This window comes from Odocoileus virginianus, chromosome 25 (genome assembly GCF_023699985.2).
Source record: "Odocoileus virginianus isolate 20LAN1187 ecotype Illinois chromosome 25, Ovbor_1.2, whole genome shotgun sequence".
Taxonomy (NCBI): domain Eukaryota; kingdom Metazoa; phylum Chordata; class Mammalia; order Artiodactyla; family Cervidae; genus Odocoileus; species Odocoileus virginianus.
The window spans coordinates 35271313-35296691 of NC_069698.1; the positions used below are offsets into that span (position 1 = coordinate 35271313).

The following is a 25379-nucleotide window of genomic DNA, read 5'->3' on the forward strand; positions in this document are numbered from 1 at the left end:
AGTTTACAGGTTAGAAAGATTTCTGTTCCCCTCTCTAGGAAAGAAAAGTGCTGGTCAGGTAGTATGCTCACGCTCTGGGCTCCCATTTCACCATATCCTTTTGCCAGAAGCGGGGCTGTTAGCCGATGTTTGATCCTGCCCAGATTCTCTAGTGGTTCAGAAGGTAAAGAATCCACCTGCAATGCATAAGACCTGAGTTTGATCCCTGGGTCAGGAGGATATCTGGAGAAGGGAATGGGTACTCCTTCAGTATTCTTGCTGGAAAATCCCATGGACAGAGAAGCCTGGTGGGCTGTAGTCCATGGGGTCATAAATAGTCAGACACAACTGAGCAACTAAGAGTGTTTATGTACATAGCACGTAAAATGTCATAATATATTTGGTCTGTGGGATATTTTTGTCCATAATACATTTGGTTCTTAAATCACTTGATCCATTCCAAAAGGCCCTTAAAATTTGCTCCTATCTAAAGCATCCATGGACAGAGGATCCTTGGCAGACTACAATAAAAGGGGTCACAAAAGAGTCAGACTCAATTGAGCAACTAAATAACAACAAAAAGTGCCCAAGAGCATATCTGTTCCATTCAAATGATTTGGGTCTTGTTGTTGTTTTGTTTTAATTTATTTTGGCTGAGCTGGGTGTTTGTTGCTGCACATGGGCCTTCTCTAGTTGTGGTGAGCATGAGCATCTCTATACTTAGAGTGTGGTGGCTTCTCTTGTTCCAGAGCAAGTGGGCTCTAGGGCAAATGGGCTCAGGAGTTGTCATGCATGGGCGTAGTTGTCTTGTAGCATGTGGGATCTTCCTGGGTCAGGGATTGAAACCATGCCCCCTGCATTGGCAGGCAGATTCTTAACCTCTGCACCACCAGGGAAGCCCTCTAAGTAATTTTGGCCTGGACCAAATGATCAAGGACCATTTTGGTGTGGGCAGATGCCTTATGGGCATTTTGGATAGGACCAAAAGTCTTGCAAGAAACTGGGCATATTGTTCAGCCATTTTCATATTTTTGGTGGGCTTGTCTTCAAGAGAGTAAGAAGGAAAATTTGTTTTAAGTCCAAAGATTTTTTTGCTCTAACATTTTTTTTCCTTCTAAGTCTTTCCACATATTTCTCTTAGGGCACTTTATACATCTCTTAGATGGGCCTCAATAACTGTGGGTTTTATGAATCACTCAGTGAATCAATAAACAGGTAAATAGAAAACACAGCACTAACTTTGGTATTTGTTACTGACTTTTAAAGTTATAGAAATGTTTCTTAAAATATATTAAAGTTATTTAGTTTAATTTTAGATTAAGTGAATTGGTCATTATCCATCCTAAAATCACTTTTTGAGAGTGTGTTGAAAGGTGATTTTAGATGCTGTAAATAGTTTTCTGCATTGCATAAGGGACAGTGGGCTGAAGAACAGTTCTATTTTTCATCGTGTTGTGCTGCTCTCTGGACAACACCAAAATACAACCGCAGGCAGCCTTGTCTTACCATAAGAGCCCTCTATGGGTTCAGAGGTGGGATGATTTGTTTCATAAAGTATTTTGATACATCATTCACATATCACTCTGCTTTTCAAACTTTACACATACTGTTTCATCTAGGAATTGCTAAGTCTTACCCAGAGACCACTTATAATTTCACAAATGTTCTCTCCTTGTATTATATAATATTTGATATAAAATTTAATAACATGAAAATAGAAGTAGTATTGTAGGAGCTGAAGAGTTATACAATATTGCCTGTATGGAGTTTACCTAAAGAGATTAGGTACACATCCAGACTGCTTAACATGAAGATTAAGTGAGGACTCTTTGGTTAACTAGCAGATAGACAAAGGCAAAATAGACAATTATTAAGAATCTGGAAAAATTATAACATTAAAGACACATATCAACCATACACAAAACTTAAAAAAATAAACTCAAAGTGGAGCAAAGACCTAAATGTAAGACCAGATACTATAAAACTCTTAGAGGAAAACATTGGCAGAATACTCTCTGACATAAATCCAAATGATATTTTTTGACCCACCTCTTAAGAGTAAGGAAAATGAAAATAAATGATGGGACCTAATTAAACTTAAAAGGCTTTGCACAGCAAAGGAAACCATAAACAAAAAGAAAAGATGACCCTCAGAATAGGAGAAAATATATGCAAACAAAGGAACTGACAAGGGATTCTTCTCCACAATATGCAAACAGCTCATGTAGCTCAATATCAAAAGAACAACCCAGTCAAAAAATGGGTGGAAGACCTAAATAGATATTTTCCCAAAGAAGACATACAGATAGCTAAAAAGCACATGAAAAAATGCTCAACATCACTAATTACTAGAGAAATGCAAAGCAAAACTATAATGAAGCATCTCCTCATACTGGTCAGATGGCCATCATCAAAAATTCTACAAACAACAAATACTGGAGAGGGTATGGGGAAAAGGGGACTCTCTTACATTGTTGGTGGGATTGTAAACTGGTACAGCCACTCTAGAGAACAGAATAGAGGTTCTGCAAAAAACTGAAAACGGAGCTACCACATGACCCAGAAATCCCACTCCTGGGCATGCCCAAAGAAAACTATAATTCAAAAAGATGCATGCACCCAGTACTCATTGTCGCACTGTTTACAATAGCCAGGACATGGAAGCAACCTAAATGTACATCAACAGAGGAAGGGATAAAGAGGATGTGGTACCCATATATGATGGAATATTGCTCAACCACTAAAAGGAATGAAATAGGGCCATTTGCAGAAACTTGGACAGACCTAGAGATTGTCATACAGAATGAAGTAAATCAGGAAGAGGAAAACAAATATTATACGAGATTGCTTACTTGTGAAATCTAGAAAAATGGTACAGATGGATATATTGGCAAAGCAGAAATAGAGACACAGATGTAGAGAACAGGCTTAAGTTTGTTGATAAACTTAACAAACTGAGAGCAGAATGTGGGTAGGATGAATTGGGAGATCGGGATTGAAATAGATACATTATTATGTATAAAGAAGATAATAAGTGGGAACCTACTGAATAACACAGAGAACTACTGTTCTAATCAATGCTCTAGTCACCTAGTCATTGTTCTGTGGTGACCTAAATAGGAAGGAAATCTAAAAAAAGGGTATATATGTATATGTATAAGTGATTCACTTTGTTGTACAGTAGAAATTAACACAACATTAAAGCAACTGTACTCCAACAAAAATTTAAAAATAGATACATGCCATGTGTTGGTATAAAGCAGTCACTTAAGGAAAAATTGAATGAATGAATCCAAGGCAACTTTGGTACCGAGTTGGCAACCATACCATGTTAAAAGGAGAGAACAAGTATGTGCCAATTGTATTCAGAGAGAATAATTAGAGAAAAGATGTCCCTCACACCTGATGAAACCTATATCCTTTCTGGAAAACATTTTGATCCTACTCTTGGCACGCTTAGCAAAAGATAATAACCATGATTCTAATAGATGGAAGACTGGAATAAGATTAGATAATACAGGCATTAATTAACTTGAAATATGTTGTTGCCTTTTGGTAAAAACTTAGGCTAAATATAAACTTTCATGCTTTATTTTTCTTATCTATAATAAAGGCATTGTTAATTGCTGTTAATCAGATAATTCTCAGAAGTCCAAAATGAAACATAACAAAAAGTTTTTAAAAAAAAGAGAAATTATATTATTAAAACTGACCTGGGGTTGCCAGAGGAATGCTGGTTGTTAGCTTTTCTGTAAAAATAAATAACATAAATAAAAATTACATTTTAAAACCAGTTATTAGGAATTCCTCCTGTTTAATATTTTATGTGTTTTTAAAATTACTATGAATTATTAATGGTCATTAACTTGATACATCATTTGCATCTGGATCTAAAAAACAAATCTTTTATGTTTTTTATTGATTTTTAGAGTTGTAAACAGAGGTTTTTAGATGTGTTCATTTTTTAAGGAAAATAGATATTTTCAATAATTAATTAACATAAGAATTCACTTATTTCATAATGGCTGTAGACATAAATGTTCTAGATTAATCTAATGCTATTTGAAATAGGAACTTGAGATACGCTTAAACTATTGGCCGTGGTGTCCAGAGAATTACTTTTAATTCCCGACTTTGATAAATTTAAATTGTGTAACTCTAGGCACTTTCTTTATTATTTATGTATTTTTAAGAAGAAAAAGTATTACCTCTTTACAAAATCATTCTGAGAATTAAATGAGATAATGTTTGTAAAATATATTACCTAGTAGTAAATACTTCAAATAGATTTTTTAAAAATATTATAAAAACATTCATGATTACAACTGATATCAAAAGTAATATGGTTATAGTTTCATAACAATGTATACTTTAAAAATCACTTGTTTATGAATTTGATGTTTGGGATGACTTCTAACATTTTTAGAAAATTTTATTATTCACAATTTATGGGAAACAGATTTTCAGAAGGTGAAATGCTCAGTGATTCTGATGGTTGGCAGAGACAGGATTAGTGTTCAGATCTTTTGACTTCGATTTGAATAAGATTTCTACAACAAAATGATTTTACATTTTATGGTAACTCAGGTTAATTTTAAAATGATAATTTCTCAAAGCTCTCTTTTGATAATCAGTGTGATCTTGATAAGACAAAGTGAAGTCCTCAATTTTATGAGCAGTAGTGACCAATTGTAGTTAGAAAGAGAGAGTGATGAAAATGCTGGAATAGAGCAAAGTTAATATTAAACTTTCAATTGTCCTTTCCAAACAGTACAATACATTTTGAAAGTTATCATTTCATTATCTTTAAAACTCCTTTTCCTCATTCATAGTGACCTTAGCAATGTCAGGGTTTCATTTCCAAGGCTACATAATCAGAGTCATATTTTGAGATCATACATACACACACAAGCACACACACACACATATTCACACATATCATATATACATACATATGTATATAGAGTTTAAAATATGAAAGGATGATTGCAATTTGAAATGCATATCCTTGCATATATACCTAAGCATTATGAATCCTGGATATTATGAACTACATTATTCCAGGGCAAAGGTATACTTTTTACATTTTTAAATGAAGACTAAATACCTCATTTAGAAAGAGCCACGAGAAAAAAATAGAATCCTTGCTTAATGTCATAAAGTTTTATGGTCACCAAGTTATATATTTTAAAATGTCGTTAAGTACTGACCTGATGTTGTTGCAGGACTTATCGTAGAGAAATTCTCCAAAGAGGCTGGAATAAAGTTGGTATGAATATAGTGCTTAGAGTATTACAAAACATTGAGTGCAGTTCAAATAGTTATTCAAAGGGCATCTGATCTAGAGTTTCCATTTCATCCTTTCTTACCCTGAATGTTCCTATTTATTTAATTACTATTTAATTATGATACATCCAATGAATTTTCAGAATCTTTATATAGTCTCTCTATAAAATTTATATATACAGAATATTTCATTTATCTTACCCATTTAAGAAGGATGTCTACTGATTCATCATAGTTACATAGAATAATTTATATTTAAGAGAGATAATCTAACACCCCCAATCTTGTGGGACCTAGAATCAAAACAAATGGACGTAAAAATAATCTGGCACATGATAATATCTATTGAGAACTAAGAACTGTTTAAGCATAAAGTGATTTTCACTTAAAAGATAAAAATAGTGATTTTCTTCATGATTTAACATATTTAATATTTTTAAGACACAATGACAGCTATGTTAAAAATAGAGGACACCAAAGCATATCTTCTGAGAAGCCCTGATCTAATGAATTTTTTTTATTCAAAACAATATTTATAGTAAGTGGGCTAAGAGGTAAGTCTTCTTCTACTAACTAGATGGTTTATCGCATTATTTCTTTATTACTGCATTGTCTTCTTTGTAAAAGACCTATAACAGTTTCCTAAACATGTGGTAGATTATTAATGAAGAAGATTAAATCAGTTTTATATGATTTTTTCTTAAGATAATATCTTAATTTTTCATTGTGTTTGGCTTGAGTTTACTGTATAAAAATCTGTTTGTGAGATTATTAACCAATTTTAAAATGTAACAAATTTGAAAATTGACATGATGCAAATAAATATTAAAACAAAATACCAGGCCCATCTGTATCCACAATCTCTTCTCTGTAAACCTTCAGCTAAATGTTTTTGAATTCAGAAATTTTGAGATGTTAGAAAGCTCATCAATATATAAATATCCACTTCAACTGGAATAAATGCACACTCTAAGTAGCCTTCTGCCAGTTCAAATAGTTTTACTTCAGCCTAAGTCAGTATCTATTTGCTCTTAGGCAAATATGTAAAGACATGTGTGCTTTGTTTCTTTGATTTTGTAATAGTAGATACAAAATTGCAGACCTCTAGCTGCTTTTCTTTACAGAAAGGGCTCATCAAGCACAGTTTACTTTTATTCAGTTTCCTGCTTTATCCTGCTGTGCCTGTTCAGTGAGAAGGCAACTCAACTTCTTAAGCACTTCCTCTACTGATGGTTTGGTTCCCTCTGGCACACCAGCTGGAGCAGAGACTATTTTGGATTTTTGTCTAATTCAAATGAGCTGAAAAATACTACTAACCATTATTAGCTAGAACAAGTGATTTTTCTATCAACACATTTACCCCTGAAACCAATCCTACTACACAGTATCTTTATTATTACCATTTTACAGATGAGATAACGAACACAGAGAAAATTCTGGTAAATTGCCTTAAATAACACAGCTATTTAGAGGTAGATTAAGTATTCTAGGGGCTTCCCAGGTGATGAAGTGGGAAAGAATCCACCTGCCAATGTAGGAGGTTCAAGGACTCAGATTCAAATCCTGGTCTGGGAAGATACCCTAAAGAAGGAAACGGCAACCTGCTCCAATACTCTGGCCTGGAAAATTCCACAGGGGAACTGGGTGGGCTACAGTCAATCCATGGTGTTGCAAGAGTCAGACACAATTTAGTGACTAAACAATACCAATTTGGCTATCAGAAAGTAATATGTCACTTTCAGATGGAGGGTTCCTGGAAAATCAGTGCTGTGCTTGGCCAATGCCAAAAGTGTGATTAGACCCACAAACATTTATGCATGCCAATATTTTCAGAACTTAAGACTTGCTCAGTGGCATTTTTTTTTCCTAATATGTTTTGTCCATATTTTACTATCCTTGTGTAAATGTGCTACTCACGCAATAAGACAGGTTCCTAAAAGTCCAGGGTGATCCCACTGCTCCTTTGGTACATAAAATTTTAATTTCATGGCTTATTGATTCAAAGTATCAAATAAGGTTCACAGATACCTGTGATATCAATGCTGTTCAAGTCAATGTGGAAAGTAACCAGTTGGCTGGATTTATTTGCTTCAATGCCTTGAATCAGTTCTTCTTTTATATTTTTATCTGACACCCACTGGACAAAGAGAAGGTCAAATATGACTATAATGCTGCCATTTCTGCAAAGCAAAAAGTGACATAAGAGAAAAAACTCAGCCCTCTTCAAATGATTTGTGTTCGGTTCTCTACAGTCATCACCTTGTTAATCCTATCACACTTGCACAAGGAAGGTCATGTCAAGTGTTATCTTTATTTCACAGGTGGAAGAAAGAGAACTTAAACGAGTGACTGTTTCTACAAGAGCACAAGATATATCCAGAATTAGAACTCAATTTATCTCAGTTCCACATTAGCACATTAATCCCTAGGCCAAGCCACAATCACTTGTGTCAAATTAAACAAAACCACATGATATCATGACATTTATTCCTATTGTACTGTTTGAAAAAAATGAGGATTTGTAATTGGATTTTTTATTTTCACAGATGACTTCTAAGTAAGAAGAAGTCTAAAGTAGTTACACTGATTTCAGAAAAAAATTTTTTTCTATGTACTTTACAAAGGCCTGATGGCAAGCCTATAGCAACTGTTAATAAATTATATCTACTTTTTCTTCTTCATTCTTAATATATTGAAATATGTCCTGACTTCAAAAGAGCAGAAAGAAAACAAAACATAAGTGGGTTACTAGGAAGTTGTGGGCTATACTGTCTCATTGTCAAGAGTTGGGATTATATTGTCTAATCATCTCTGACCATGATCTTAGAGTTCAATTACATGACCCAAGTCATCATCTCTTTTATATCTCCTTCTCTGAAGCCTGCATTTTAAAGTTTTCCTCATTGGTAATTTGTTTACAGTACAAAGAAGCAAAAAATGAATACATATTTGGTCCAGGGGAAATACTACAGAGATTTTTGCTCTTTGGTCTATGTTTCTACTTTGCTACTATGCTTTTAAGGGCTTCCCTGGTGGCTCAGTGGTAAAGAATCCACTTGCAATGCAGGAGCCTCGGGTTCGATCGCTGGGTCAGGAAGATCCCCTGGAGGCGGCATGGCAGCCCACTCCAGTATTCTTGCCTGGAGAATCCCATGGACAGAGGAGCCTGGTGGAAAACAGTCCACAGGTTCGGAAAAGAGTTGGACACGACTGAAGTGAATGAGCAGGAGCAACGTGCTTTTAGGATACAACCGTTTGGAAAATGAACTCTAGCTCTGGTCTTCCTTCCATACCCTTCAGTAAGCTAGGGCTGCTCAGGGTTAACTGGGATCCTTTAGAGGCAGACTAACGGACTTCTCTGGTGGTTCGATGAATAAGAAAATGCCTGCTAACGCAGGCATGTGGCTCAGGTTCGATTCCTGGTCTGGGAAGATTCTACCTGTTGCAGGGCAACTAAGACCGGAAGCCGGCAAAAATAGAGTGAGCGCCACAACAAAAATCCCCCAAAATGAGAAGCCTGCATGCCACAAGCAAAAATATATAAAATCAAAATGCAACAAAAATAATAAATTAATAAAATAAATAAAAATAGCAAATAAAGATAATTAATAACAAGATAATATAATATTAATATAACAAATAATAAAATAAATGGTAATCAAATAACAAAAATAATAAATAAAATAAGTAAAACCAAAGTGCAACCAAAAATAAATAAATATCCATTAAAGAGAATGGAATCTTAAAAAAAAAAAAGGCAGACTAAAGAGAACCAAATTTTGCATATGTTTGCTGTTTCTGAAATTTAGGCATTTACATTCATATGTGTAAGTTAATTAGTTTCTTGAAGGGCTTCATCAACTCCTGAAGTGTTCTTTATGTATCTACATGTATATATGTCTTGGTAGAGACTACTATATATATAATATATATATAAATATATATATATATATATGATTTTTTTTCCTCTCCAAGACTAAATACAGGATCAAAATGTCCCTGAAAGATCTCAGTAGATCACCATTTATCCTTGGTAGGATATTCCTTTTTAGTTTCTGTGCTACTATTCAAGTTCACAGTTTAGAAGTAATTCCTTTCTATGTAGCTAGTTTTTCATGATTTATGTGAACAGGCTGATCAATAATTGCACATTTCACCTCTATTAAGTATAGAATTTTAAAATGTTAGAATGTTTAACTTTCCAATCATTTGATTAAATTGAATTATCAAAATCTTTTAAATGGCAAGGCTATTTAGCAACTATTTACTAAGTAACATGTCCCAAATTCACCCACACGTGTAATCACTTGCTATCCATGATAAAAGTAGATTTCATCACAGACACTGTTTTTACATACTCCACACTTGTGAATTTTTCCATGCTGACCAGTCTCTCTTTTTATTTGAGAATAATGCTCCATTTTACCATAACTTCTGCAGCCATTGCATGATAGTTTTATTCATGAGCATGTGACTAGGCCCTGGGCAGTGGAACAGGAGGTAAAACTGATCAGAAACTTCTAGGAAACATTTTCATATTTAATGTAATAAAGGCTCATAGTGGACTACTACTCTGTTGTTGATCATTATTATGTCTACGTGTGATTGTTGGAACTGTTGCATCTATTGTGGAACCATGAGGCAACTTATGATTGTCAAGCTACAGATAGCATGGTAAAAGATTGAAAACATATATATTTTTGATCATGTCACATGGTACCACTGAATTAACCTCTTCTGAAATCTACAGATTTCTTGTGATGTCAGATGATAATCACTTTTGTTTAGGATACTTTAGTCACGTGTTCTGTTAATTGCTATTTTAAAAATCCTAACAGGCATATGACTCTCAGGTTTCATGCTATATTTATTTAAACAGAAGCTTAAGTAAGAGAAAATGATTCTAGTATTTTTCACCTGATGTTGGCCAACACTGTAATTTTAGCAATAAGTAGACTGAAACTTAGAGTCATATAGGTAATTGTACCTAGAGTTACATAGCTTACTAGTACCAGATAGAGGAATAAAACCCAGAAACTCTGTGTCCCAGATGTGTTTTGCTATAGTTCTTATTCCCCACCGCCGTGCACTGCTATTAATACCATTATGAACTATTTATCAATAGGGAAGACAGTATAATACATTTGCCTAGATGTAGGTCCAGGTTTTTATTTTCTTGCATTGTTACCAGAACTTTATATCCAAAGAGATGGCAGAAGTGGTTGGTTGGAATTGGGATGGCGAGTGGATAGTTTATTGCCTCCACACTTTTGAGAAATAGAATCTTCCCTCCTCTCTTTCTCTCCCTCCTCTCCTGCTCCTTCAATAGCTCTTCATCTTTTTCTTTTCCATCTCACTCTTTCTCCATCTTTTCCTCCTCTTTTTCCTTCTCTTTTTCCTTGTCTCCTTACCAATCTTTACCCCAAACTTCTTAAATGAATAGAGTTAAATGTGGTTAAAATAAAGTGAGAGTGTACAATGTCCATCAGTTTTTCTGTCTTCAATTCATCATTGCCAACTCATCCTTGGTGCCCAGAATATAGTTTTAATTCTGATTAAAACAGAATTTTTCTCTTTATGTAACTTTCACAGATTTAATTTCACTTACCACTTTCTTTTATTTGAATTAGGGATTAGAAGAGGTAAGGTAATTTTGGCAGAGAGCATACAAATTTGGAATTTTCTTTCACTGAGTTGAAAGTAACTGGATTAGTTTATCCTCAGGCATAAAACATCTTTGTATTAAAGATGTGTTTTGTTGTTGTTGTGAATTATACATTACATTTAATAATTCATTTGCAAGGACAGGAGTTACACATTCTATATCTACACACAGTTGCATTCTTTAAAATTTGTTTCTTATTCAGTATAAATGTTGAGATAAGAGAGATATACAGTGGAAATCAGGGAAACCATAGTAAACACATATGCTTCACCTAATAAGAAAGTTAAAGCTGTTATGTGGTTTAGTAATCATCTCTATCACAGCTGTGAGATTGAATTTATTTATTAAGAAAATGAGAATTCTTCCATTAGGAAACAAAAAAAGGAAACAATGACCATTTTCATTTCAAAGCCCTTTTTCAGTGGAATATTTGAGTTCATCCTTTAAAAAAAAAAAAAAGAAGAGATAAATTCTATCATTATACAGAAAGCCTGTGTGCAATAAATCAAATGCTTCTTATCTCATTTTCCTTAATGATATTGATAACCTCTGGGGTTGCTGAGTAAACAAAAGTCTTTCCTTTCCTAACTTGATGACTTATCTGTGCTCAAAGGGCAAAATAAGCTTCCTATTGCTACAAAGGGTAAGCAGCACTTTATTAAAGGAACCAACTCTTAAATGCTCTTTGAGTCAAAGCATTTTCCACAAAGCAGAGTTATAAAAGGCTTCCCAGACATGGGTAGACCATTTGCTTGTCCTGCAGAGTAGCTCAACACACACACACATACACACATATGTACACAAAACTTAATGGAGGAGGAAAGAGTTGACATTCAATAATATTTTTAAAAGGAAGAAGAGATACGTTAATGACTAAGTGTAGTATTCTGAGTGCTATAATTTGACCACATACACATGTATAGAGTGTGTGTTTCATTAAAATCAGTAACAAAAAATGAAATAGGCATTTTAAAGTCTTTTTAGATGTATTTTTCAGAGTTGATATGGCTACTGTTAGTTGAGAAGTCAGTTATTTTTGTTACTTGATTTTATCAATCAGTTTAAAGTAAAAATGATTTATAAAAGCAGTTGACCGTCTGCCACGTATTTCTATAGGCTTCTCTGATGGCTCAGGTAGTAAAGAATCTGCCTGTAATGGAGATTCGGATTCGATCCCTGGGTTGGGAAGATCCCTTGGTGAAGTGAATGGCAACTCACTGCAGTATTCTTGCCTGGAGAATCCCATGGACAGAGGAGCCTGGTGAGCTACACTCCATGGAGTAGCACAGAGTCTGACATGACTGAGCGACTAACACTTTCACTTTTTTCTGTAAGTGGAATATGTCATTTTATATCATATTAGTTAAAATAAACCTAAATGTTTGCTTGTTACTTTCTTTCCTGCTTCTAAATTTCTTTTCTCATCCTTTTCTTCTCAGTCTCCCAAAGCACCTACCTGTAATTTATCTTACAGATATTTTCATGAAATTCCTTTGCTTTGCATCTTTTAAAAACTCACTTCTGCTTTAAAAGTAGTTCAGCTACAACTAGGTGAAAGTTCCTCTGTACTGATGAAGTATATTATTTGAGAATTGTTATAAAATATGTATCAAGGTTTAGGTACTATATTGGTCTCCTAGGTAGTTTAAAGGAAGGGAAAGAAATAATTCCTCAGCTCAAATAATTTACAGTTTCAAACATAGTGATTTTTACTATCTAGAGAAATGTAAGGTTACTTAATAAATATCAAAGAAAATGCTAGGGTTTTGATATACTACCAGACCTTATGTAAAATCTGTGTTCAGCAAATTTTCCCAGTTGAGTAAAAACAAAGTTATCCAGCAAGTTGTAAGCAAGAGAAGGCAAAGAGTTCCATTAGGGAAACTATCCTAATAAACTCTGCACTACACACTGTGCTTAGCATGGATTTCACTGGGCAGAGCCTTATGAAGGTAAGGAAGAACATGGGATCCTGCTCCTTAAAAGTGATAGTTGCTAAGGCGTGTCTGAATCAAAAAGTCAGACCCTGTGGACTTCACCTGCTAGGCTCCTTTGTCCATGGAAGTCTCCAGGCAAGAACACTGGAGTGGGTAGCCAGTCTCTTCTCTAGGGGAATCTGTGCTAAACCTTTAAGAACTAAGTTTTAATTGAAGCTTTGATGCAGATCTCCACTCTCAGTCCTCTCTAAAACTGGAAAAGAGAAATTGGTTCCACTTACTCTAAAATAGATAATTAATTTAAAGTGAAATAAAATCTTTCATTCATAGCTTTACCTACACAGAATAAATACTGAATAAATATTTTAAAACAACATTTTGAGTAAAATACACAAACAGACGAGATCAGGCACGTTCAGGGTGGTGTGGCCATAGACTAAAATACACAAACAAAAAAAACTAATAAATCTTACCTGACAGGCCACTTGTGTCCTTCTAGCCCTGAAATTAGGTTATGAAAGAGGTTATCAGAGATCATAAACCCTGGAAAACAGGAGTCAAAACCTCTGTGTTGTGGACAGGAATGAAGTCAGTAGATGGGGTGGAGTTGACTGGTTACTGAGACTAAGATATCAAGAATATGCTATCTGGGATAAAGAATGATAAAGATAAGTAGATAAGCAGGTGAGAAATAGCCTTTTTTTTTTTTTGTATTTGGTAAAATAAAGCTTTGTGCTTTTGTTCATTTTGTTCCAACAAGAAACGGCAAGGACTAACATTTCCTTCTGCCCATTAACTAATTTGACCTTCTGTTATTGTTCTTCTTAGGATAATCTCTTTTTCTTTGACTTGACCTATCTCTGTTTGGTCCCTGTGAACCAAAGGACTGTTATACAAGTGTCAGGACTGTTGTGAAGATCATGTAACAAGTATCTTTGGTGGTATACTCTCTGGTTTAATTGTTTCTGATCTGAGATAGATTGCGTGTATGCTCAGTCCTGTCTGACTCTGCGGCCTTGTGGACTGTAGCCTGTCAGGCTCCCCTGTTCATGGAATTATCCCAGAAAGAATACTGGAGTGGGTTGTCATTTCCTCCTCCATGGAATCTTTCCCACTCAGGGATCAAACTCGCAGCTCCTGAGGCTCCTGCAATGGCAGGTAAATTCTTTACTGAGCCACTGGGGAAGCTCAGAAATAGATTAATTAATTAGTTAATTAATAAAATAAAGTGAGGCTCTTTGTAGTCGCCAATGACCTGTACTCCCCTGTGACTTACATTGGATATAGGTTAACTGTCAGATTCCTAGACATCTGCATACAATCAACCTCACTCTTCTTCATGTGTCTCTGAAAGATTTTGTACTCACATGACGGAAATACATTAATATGAGATCAATTATCTAGCATTGTTATTTTCTGCCAATATAAAAGTCTATACTGTGCCACTTTTCTCAACCTTCCCAGAAAATGTTGAAAATTTAAAAATATTCCATTTTCTCCTAAAAATTGTGATGTTCTTTTTACAAATATTAGCAAAGAGATACCTATGTTGTGATTCTGTGCTTTCTATCTATATAAAAATTTTGAGCTATACTCACTCAAATTGTAAAACTCTTGAGTTTTTATATTCATTTTTCAGATTACTTGATTGAAAGATATCATCTATCTGAAAGAAAGTTAAAAAGACATATTAAATTTAATATTTTATTTATTAAATAAAATAATAAATTTAAACAAAATAATTTTTATATTCTTCTTAGAACGATTTTGGGGTACTTCCCTTCTCTGTGATGATACATTTCATATATTTAGGTATTCTGAGTAATTATATTTATTGGCTGATGTTTTTCAAAGAGAATAAGATATATGTAGGTTTCCCTGGTGGCTCAGATGGTAAAGAATCTGCTTGCAATGAGGGAGACCTGGGTTCGATTCTGGGTTGGGAAGATTTCTGGAGAAAGGAACAGCTACCCACTCCAGGAGATTCCATGGACAGAGCAGCCTGGCAGGCTACAGTCCATGGGGTCACAAAGAGTCAGACATAACTGAGTGAATGACTTTCACTTTCTCTTTCAAGATCTATCTTTAGCAAGTAGTTAGTGAAATTATGTTATGAAATTTTAACATAGTTAAAGAGAGGAAGAGAAAAAGTCTCCTACCATTTGCTGAATGTCAAAAGCAAGAACTTTGAAATCCACTGAGAGTTTGTCTTGCAAATAAGGATTATAAGTAGCTCCGGATGTTATTTTCAATGTCCCTCTGGCTTCATGACTTTTTCCAAATGCTGCATCTAGATGAATTTATAAGAAACAAAACACTGAAAATGTGAATGATGACTAAGAAAATATGCACATTCTGATTAAGACACAGAAGTAAAGTTCTTGCATAATGTGTTGACTCTGGAGTTCTTGCTTTTTCTTTTCAGTCTTCCTGTTTCATCATCAGCTGCGTTTATCTTTTAATTTTTTCTTAGCTATCTAGTTGTTTTAAAAGATTGAAAATTAAAACTTCGTCTCTGTCCCGTTATAAATTTTTTTTCTTTTCTTTGAAATCTAAGCAACTCTGCAAGCTTCCAAGTTTTGTTTTGTTTTCGTTTGTTTGTTATTGAGGTTCCTGTTGGAAGATACAGGAATGATCAACTTCCACCAATTATGGGAACTGATTCAGGGAAACATGGTGAGAAAGGCACCATTAAAAGTTTTGTAGTTGCTTTCAGATACTTCTTGAACACCTAGCATCAAGGGACACTGCTGCTTTTCTACATGTGGATTGCTGTGAGGATTTCGGTGTGTGCATTACTTTGAAGCATAGCTTTGAAACTACTTCTTTCATTCTAGTAATTATAAATTTGACATGTATAACCTTTTGCCATTAAATGGGAACTGTCATTTTTGGAGAAGTTATTGAGCATGCTGCAGAAAATATAATTATATGAAAAATATGTAAAAAAAAAGCTAACAAATTGGGTAGGGACGTGGGAAATAAAATATGCCATTAAGTCCAATACCATACTATTATGTGATTATTTTCCTTGAATGTATGTTCAAAACGAATTGCTTCAGATGGAGCTCGTACAATGATGAGATTATTAATAAATGTGCTAGTAATGATGCATTGACCTGATATGAGAAGATGCTATTTCTTTCTTTCTTCTTTTTTTTTTTTTTTCAGCTGGGGAAATTGGGGCTTAGACTCACTAAGAAAAATTTTCAATGTTATAAAAGTGACAGAGGTGGAATTTGGACAAAGGATTGACTGACTTCAAACCTCAAGGTCTGTCATGCTGTGCTGTGTCTAGCTGCTCAGTCATGTCCGACTCTTTGTGACCCCCGTGTCAACCGTGGCCTGGAAGGCTCCTCTGTCCAAGGGGATTCTCCAGGCAAGAATGCATTCCCTTCTCCAGGGGGTCTTCCTGACCCAGGGATCAAACCCAGGTCTCCCATATTGCATATATTGACACAAACCTCTTCGTTCAGAAGAAACTTTAGAATTAATATTTTAAACAATACTCAAAATAATATTTAGATTTGTGTATTTAAAAGATAAGGAAAGACTGAGGAACTGCCATGGATTGCCAGAGACTGAGGAAACATGGAAGCTAAATGCAGTGTAGGAATCTGTACTGAATCCTGAACAAGAAAAGACATTTGTGAAAAAACTGGTGAAGGTTGAATAAAGTGTTTAGTTTACTTAATGTTATTGTAACAATTTTATTAATCTCTTGGTTGTGATAGTTGTACTATGTATATACTTGATACTGACATGAGGGGAACTTGCATGAATGTTATAAAATACTTCTACAATTTTTACAGCTTTTTGAAATCTAAAATGATTTCCAATAAAAGTGTTAAGTATATGAAAGTGTATAGTATGAAATATATTAAAGTAAGTGTAAAGTAAAGATTGAAGGCAAAATGAGAAGTGGGCAACAGGGGATGAGATGGTTAGATAGCATTACCGACTCACTGGACATGAACTTGAGCAAATTCTAGAGACAGTGGAGGACAGGGAAGCCTGGCATGCTGCAGTCCAGGGGGTCTCAAAGAGTTCAACAGGCTTAGCGACTGAAGAAAAACAAATATTAAAGTATGTGTTGAAAGTGTGTCTTATGTCCTATGGTGTAGTGTTACAGCTTTATTTCAAATCTCTTCTTATATTCATTTGTTCATGATTAAATCATACTAACTTTTAAACGTATTCATTTTTCTATTTTCCCTGGTAAAAAACGAACTTTCTAACTTTTGTACTTTTATTGAATATCAAAACATTCCAATGGACTTCCAAATGATTACATGTCCTTAAAGATATTCACAGAGCATTTAAGACCAAAGAGGTAACTTTTCTAAGTGTCTCAGTGAACTTCTAAAATTTATATAATTTTATACCCACAAGCCTTCCTTCTCTTTGTATATAACTATAGTAGGAATATAAACCAGGGATTATATTGCAATTCTTTTATAAGACTATAAATCATATTTATTACTTCTAATTTAAATTTAATTGCTAAGGGAAAAGAACTAACTCAAAGGTTGAGAATTTCCCCAGTAAAACCAAAATGACTACCATTAAATGGTTTTGAAGGAATGCCATATAATTCATCATTTTATAAAAATGTGAAAATTTTCTCAGAAAAAAATAAATCCAATTTCAGGTTTGCTATGCTAACATTAAAAAAAAAATCATATAAATGAATGAATGGTAGAATGCACGTTCCCCAGTTAGATTATCTAGTTTGTACTACCTGGCAATGCTGCAAATTGAAACAAGTTACCTACATTCTGCCTCTGATTTTTCACTTGTATAATGGGCATATCAATAGCCACTAACTCATAGGTTTGTTGTAACAAGAGAATACATTTGTAGAGCTTTTAAAAGCAGTTGTTGGTACAGGTAATTTGGACTTCCTGGGTGGCTCAGATGGTAAAGAATCTGCCTGAAATGCAGGGGATCTGGATTTGATCCCTGAGTTAGGAAGATCCCCTGGAGAAGGGAATGGTTACCCACTCCAGTATTCTTCTTTGGAGAATTCCATGGGCAGAGGAGACTGGTGGGCTACAGTCCATGGGGTCACAAAGAGTTGGACATGACTGGGTGACTTTCACAATACAGGTCATTTAGCTCTAAAGAAGAGTTTCTTTTTCTTATTTACTTATTTTTTCTGTTAATCACAAATTGCTACTCAGGCATCTTGAGACATTTATAAATCCACAATTATAGCAAGGCTCCCTTATATTGTTATAATTAAAATTGATGTACTAATAAGAATGAAGATATAATTCTCTAGATATAAGCAATATTTTTTCTTTAAATTGGCCTATTTAGTCACTTCTATAGTCAACAAGGTTTGAATGTGTTTATGATTTGAATTTTATCAGAACAGACCCAAAGGCTATGAACCTACTTTGTTATATGTTGAAACTGAGAATCTAATCATTTTTTCATTTTAAATACTTAGTCTCATATTCAAATTCTGAATTAAATTCAAAATTATATACCAACTTAAAAAAAAAATTCCTATGATGTGAACTAAGGTGAAGCATCTGAATGCAATATAAATACCTTGCCAGGAAATCAATCACATCAATGGATACAATATGTTGACAGGATTCTGGAGTGTATATATTCACCTGTGAGCACTTTCTGTAGCCAACCTTATATAACTTACCTTTTTCTGATCCCTGGATTGACAGCCAGGACACTGCAATTAATCCAGCACAGAGCGCCACCAATATGACAAAGAGAACTGCAAACGTGACTTCATAGGTGCTGAGAGAACGGCGCCTTGATGGTACATTTTGCTTTAACCCCATTTTTGGTTTTTGAAGGTTCGCTACTCTAAGGACTCTGGAAGAGCACAGAAGCTTGCAGCAGTTGAAGAGCAGAAGCTCTCCAGTTTTCAAAGAAGTTTTGTTAAACAACAAATCTACATTAGTCTACTAGTCAGTGTATGAGTGTGTATGTCCCTTTGGTAGCATTACATCTCTATACATTAACTAGCTTTAATCTTTAAGAAGTTAATCTTTAAGAAGATATTAGTGAGTACAGAGATGTTTAGAGTCATAAATGTTAATCACCTGAGCAGGTCAGTGTCAATGTGAATGAAATCAACTGTGTGTTGTAAACAAAAATGAAACTCCATCATTTTGAGAACTGGTAGAAGAAATATGAAATTCATGATAGTCAAATTAGTCATTGGGCACACACATGATATTTGTAATAAGTCCCTAACAGATCAACCTTCTACCCTCTGACTCAGGTCATTATTAAGGCATTTTTCCCATTTTATGTAGGTTTAGGCATTCTAAAGATAAGTTTTAAGCACATATATATATATAATTTATTTATATCTTTATGTATATATTGCCTAACATATATATTAACACTTACATCTTTCTTCCCACCCTCCCTCTATCCCACTTTCTTTCTCTCTCTCAATATATATATTAAGAGAATATATATATATAAAGATATATATATATTTACATATATATCTCCTAATAAATACATATATATACCTCCCTATATGTGTGTGTGTGTGTGTGTGTATATATACACCTCCCAATAAGGTATACATATACCTTATTGTAAGCTTTCCTGTTGGCTCAGATGGTAAAGAAACCTCCTGCAATGCAGGAGACCCAGATTCGATCCCTGGGTGGAGAAAATTCCCTGGAGAAGGGAATGGCAACCCACTCCAATATTCTTGCCTGGAGAATTCCATGGACAGGGGAGCCTGGTGGGCTACAGTCCACGGGGTCACAAAGAGTCAGATATGAAACAATCACAAATTTTGCAATCTTCATTATGTCACACATCTAAACCTTACGCAATGTAAGGGAGTATTGATCTAACGTAAAGGAAAGTCCACACAAACAAGGCATCACATGCCAACATTTTAATGTCCTCATGTAGTTATCAACGAACACGAGTAACTGCTGTGGGAGGAATTAAGCATTTATTTCTCTTTCAAGGAAGTATTCTGGGTGGGGAAGACATTACTCACTTGCCTTGAACTTTATTATTTTAAATATCCCAACAATAATGACAGGACAGGTTGAGATAACCACACTCATGACGATGGTTATGTGCAAACCAAGACTGTTCTCTGATACTAAAAGTACACTTCATCATGAGGCTTTCCACGCTTTGAATAAAAATTGATTTAGAATTAAAATTAATAAATAAGACCAAACTTGTTCTGAAGTAAGCCAATTTGTCTCTTGTTCTGGCAAGTAAAACTGGCCAGAGGCAAGGAATTAATCCAGGTCCAGGGTTACTGTGCTGAAAGTGTGGCATATTATATTGGTTCAAATAAGCAATAACTTATTTATTTCTTCTTCATACTCTTGAACAAAAAGAACCACATGTTGCTCTCTGAAAGCCTTGCTAATAAAAAGTGGAATATAAATAAATAAAGATATGTCATGGAATATATTTATGTATTTTAGTTAATTGAGTTCATACTAAGTATTCTTAATCACTTTATTTTTTTGTCTTTTAATTTGCTTTATTAAAATTTTTTCCCTTTTATTTTTATTAGTTGGAGGCTAATTACTTTACAATATTGTAGTGGTTTTTGCCATACATTGACATGAATCAGTCATGGATTTACATGTGTTCCCCACCCTGATCCCCCCTCCCACCTCCGTCTTCATCCCATCCCTCTGGATCTTCCCAGTGCACCAGCCCTGAGCCATTGTCTCATGCATCCAACCTGGGCTGGTGATCTGTTTCACCCTTGATAGTATACTTATTTCAATGCTATTCTCTCAGAACATCCCACCCTTACCTTCTCCCACAGAGTCCAAAAGTCTGTTCTGTACATCTGTGTCTCTTTTTCTGTTTTGCATATAGGGTTATCACTATCATCTTTTAAAATTCCATATATATGCATTAGTATACTGTATTGGTCTTTATCTTTCTGGCTTATTTCACTCTGTATAATGGGCTCCAGTTTCATCCATCTCATTAGAACTGATTCAAATGAATTCTTTTTAATGGCTGAGTAAATTCCATAGTGTATATGTACCACAGCTTCCTTATCCATTTGTCTGCTGATGGGCATCTAGGTTGCTTCCATGTTCTGGCAATTGTAAACAGTGCTATGATGAACATTGGGGTACACGTGTCTCTTTCAGATCTGGTTTCCTCAGTGTGTATGCCCAGGAGTTGGATTGCTGGGTCATATGGCAGTTCTATTTCCAGTTTTTTAAGGAATCTCCACACTGTTCTTCATAGTGACTGTACTAGTTTGCATTCCCACCAACAGTATAAGAGGGTTCCCTTTTCTCCACACCCTCTCCAGCATTTATTGCTTGTAGACTTTTGGATAGCAGCCATCCTGACTGGTGTGTAATGGTACCTCATTGTGGTTTTGATTTGCATTTCTCTGATAATGAGTGATGTTGAGCATCTTTTCATGTGTTAGCCATCTGTATGTCTTCTTTGGAGAAATGTCTGTTGAGATCTTTGGCCCATTTTTTGATTGGGTCACTTATTTTTCTGGAATTGAGCTGCAGGAGTTGCTTGTATATTTTTTAGATTAATCCTTTCTCTGTTGCTTCATTTGCTATTATTTTCTCCCATTCTGAATGCTGTCTTTTCCCCTTGCTTATAGTTTCCTTTGTTGTGCAAAAGCTTTTATGTTTCATTAGGTTCCATTTGTTTATTTTTGCTTTTATTTCCAATATTCTGGGAGGTGGGTCATAGAGGATCTTGCTGTGATTTATGTCGGAGAGTGTTTTGCCTATGTTTTCCTCTAAGAGATTTATAGTTTCTGGTCTTACATTTAGATCTTTAATCCATTTTGAGTTTATTTTTGTGTATGTGTTAGAAAGTGTTCTAGTTTCATTCTTTTACAAGTGGTTGACCAGTTTTCCCAGCACTACTTGTTAAAGAGATTGTCTTTTTTCCATTGTATATTCTTGCCTCCTTTGTCAAAGATAAGTTGTCTGTAGGTACGTGGATTTATCTCTGGGCTTTCTATTTTGTTCCACTGATCTATATTTCTGTCTTTGTGCCAGTACCATACTGTCTTGATGACTATGGCTTTGTAGTAGAGCCTGAAGTCAGGCAGGTTGATTCCTCCAGTTCCATTCTTCTTTCTCAAGATTGCTTTGGCTATTTGAGGTTTTTTTGTATTTCCATACAAATTGTGAAATTATTTGTTTTAGTTCTGTGAAGAATACCGTTGGTAGCTTGATAGGGATTGCATTGAATCTATAGATTGCTTTGGATAGTATACTCATTTTCACAATATTGATTCTTCCAATCCATGAACACAGTATATTTCTCCATCTATTTGTGTGCTCTTTAATTTCTTTTATCAGTGTTACATATGAAATGAGAGAAACCATGGATGGAGTTGGGAGAGCTTCATCTTCATCATGTTCTAGGAGATGATTCTAATGATAAGTGAGACCCTCCTATACAATGGGAGACTTGAGAGGATCCCCTTGAATTTGAGGAGTCAAGAAGATGGAGACAAATGACTGTTTTATTCATTATAGCTGTTGCATAGGCAATTGCTTTTAGAAAATCAAGTAGAATTTTCTTTTGACTTTATATAAGGGAAGAAAAAGATAGCAAAATTAGTTCATGCACCATCCTCTACACAGGGCAATAATATATTAAACATAAGATTGAAAATCAACAATTATATACTTATGTTCAGAAATGAAATCAGCATTCATATTATAATTTTTCCTAAAATTATATACTTTAAGTGACTATGCTTATTATGTTCAAATAAGTGAGTAGAAGAATAGCTTTTCTTTAAAAAGAGGTTGATTTATGAAGGACAGACTGAAAGAAGATGAACAGGTTAATGTGAAAAAGGGCAAATTATGTCTTGAAACTGAAAAGTTACTAAAATAAAATGAAACTTATGCTATGCTGTGCTTAGTTGCTCAGCCATGTCTGACTCTTTGCGACCCCATGGGCTGCAGCCTGCCGGCCTCCTCTGTCCATAGAATTCTCCAGGCAAGAATACTGAAGTGGGTAGCCATGCCCTCCTCCAGGGGGTCTTCCAGACCCAGGGATTGAATGCAGGTCTCCTGCATTGCAGGTGTATTCTTTACTATGTGAGCCACCAGGGAAGCCCAAGAATACTGGGGCAGGTAGCCTATTCTTTCTCCAGGGGAACTTCTCAAATCAGGAATCGAACAGGAGTCTCCTGCATCCCACGTGAATTCTTGACAAGCTCAGCCACAAGAAAGAAAGAAAGTGAAGTCACTCAGTTGTGTCCCACTCTTTGTGATCCTATGGACTGTAGCCTGCCAGGCTCTTCTATCCATGGGATTTTCCTGGCAAGAATACTGGAGTGGGTTGCCATTTCCTTCTCCAAGGGATCTTCCTTACCCAGGGATCAAACTCAGGCCTCCCACATTACAGGTAAACTCTTTACCATCTGAGCCACAGGGAAGTCCCCCAAGCTACCAGAGAAGCCCAGAACTTGCCATATCAGATAACAAAACTCATTATACAGTTATAATAAAGAGTGAGTTATATTGGCCCAAGAGTGAAAAAAATATTTCAGTGGAAAAGAGTAAGGAATTCACAAGCAACTTGATTCATATATGGAAATTTCATATGTCAAAAAGATAGTTTTACTAATATGTGAAGAAGAATGCTATTTCATAAATAATGCTGGGTCATCAGGTTATTCTTCTAGGGATATAAAATTAGATCTTTATTTCACATCATAAGAAAAATAAATCCCAGGTGTATAAATAAACAAAAAATTACAGAAAAAATCTTTGAAGTAAATGTAGAGAGATGTCTTCCTGAAATAGGATACTAAGGGAGATTTTTAAAAAATTATCCTTTTATTAAAAATGTGGACTAGGAAGAATATTGATAAATTTAGCCAACAATAACACAAACTGGATTTTAAACAGAAGACATACAATGAAAGTAAAAACAAAACACAAAATAGATTGTTTCCGTTTTCTTTTTCTTCCCTTTTTACTGTATATGTTTTTATTTGCCTACAACAAAACAGAACTGAGGCTAAGATTTTTGTATGAGTTTCTCAAATTTACTAGGAAGTAATCTAAACAAAGTCCATGCGAGGAGTTGAGAAGTGAAGAGTGGGGAACAATAAAGGCAATAAAACTATATAATCAAGCCAGAAACCACCACAGGCTCAGGAACATAATTCTGCTGTGGACTGTGTGAAACAGAAAGAAAAATCCTCAGGATTACCCCAATTAATGGGCAAGGTAGCAGGGATGTTTATTAACCAAATAGCCTTGCTCACCAGCAGAAAGTAGTTTCTGGGGCTTTAACTCTCCTACTTTCAGCTCACCCTGCGTGTGTATAGGACATTCATGAAAAATTGCTTTCAGATTACAGAGATGAATGAGAGCACATATGGGAAGGGCCCTTATAGTTTCCAACTGAGAAAATATTTTCAAGAACTCGTGGAGAATTTCTGCTACATAACATTTAAAAGACAAACACCAGGCAATTAACAAAAGCACAAATCCTAACAAATTTTAAAGAAATAAAACACAAAAACAAAAATGTCTATAGGCAGTCAACTTTAGTAGATGGTCAACTTCAGTAATAATTATAGAATTTCAATTAAAATAAAAAATGAAATATTATTGACCTCAAATATACTAGCAACATTTTACATCCTTAGTACTGCTGAGCAGTGGCAACCATTAACTGTGAGAAAGAAAATTAAAATAATCATGCTGAAGAGCAATTTGTTAATATCTATCAAAACTAAATATACACATAAAGTTTGACTCCCAAGTTTATCTTACAATTTTACCTCCTAGAGAAACTCTAACACATGCAGATAATGAGACAATATGATAATATTCATCATGAAACTACCTTAAGCCTCACAAAGTAGAGAGAAAACTTGTGTCCTTCAGTAGAAAAATGAATTGTACTTTTTACATGATAAAATATTATACACATTATAAGTACACAAACCGGAGCTCTATGTAACAGTTTGGAAATAATTAACAAACTTTTTATATAAATAAACCAGTTAAACTCCAAGATCTAGCCATGTCCACCAGCAGATAGACAGACAGACAGACAGACAGAACATCCTTTCAAATGTTGCTGAATACACATTCTTTTCAAGTGATGTGGAGCATTTTCCAGGACAGATCAAATACTAGACCACAAAACAAGCCTTATCAAATTTAAGAAGATTGAACTCATATTAAGCATCTTATGAAATGAGGCTAGAGACTGTGAACTAGAAGTCAGCTACTATGTGGCACACCTGAAACTAATATGTCATTGTATGTCAAATTATGTTTCAATAAAAACAAGAAAGAAGTTGCAGAAGAATATATGCAGTGTTAAACTTTTCTAAAGTCAAAAAAGAAAACAATTTGTTTAGGAATGTAGTTACATGTAATGAAAGTTTACATATGAGTGATAAATTAAAAATTCAATATAATGATTATTAAGAATGGGATTGGATAGTTTGGGAATGGAATACCTACCAAGGGGACTTCAACTGTATTTGAGTTGTGTTGATT

The 25379-nt window shown here is 34.7% G+C and overlaps 1 protein-coding gene across 2 annotated transcripts in view; it reads right to left on the reverse strand.

The window, feature by feature from the left end:
• The window catches only part of TMPRSS15 (transmembrane serine protease 15), a 137876-nt gene extending 119199 nt beyond the window's left edge, over nucleotides 1–18677 (reverse strand). Inside the window, exons 1-6 of one of the 2 annotated variants that reach the window (XM_070455231.1) lie at nucleotides 18533–18677; nucleotides 15027–15157; nucleotides 14466–14533; nucleotides 7294–7445; nucleotides 5190–5234; nucleotides 3693–3728 (exon numbers count right to left, since the gene is read on the reverse strand). In XM_070455231.1, the coding sequence (XP_070311332.1) occupies nucleotides 3693–3728; nucleotides 5190–5234; nucleotides 7294–7445; nucleotides 14466–14533; nucleotides 15027–15157; nucleotides 18533–18677 (577 nt within the window). The remainder of the gene's footprint in view (nucleotides 1–3692; nucleotides 3729–5189; nucleotides 5235–7293; nucleotides 7446–14465; nucleotides 14534–15026; nucleotides 15158–18532) is intronic. The other variant, XM_070455233.1, reaches the window with a different exon arrangement.
• Between the last annotated feature and the right edge of the window lie 6702 nt (nucleotides 18678–25379).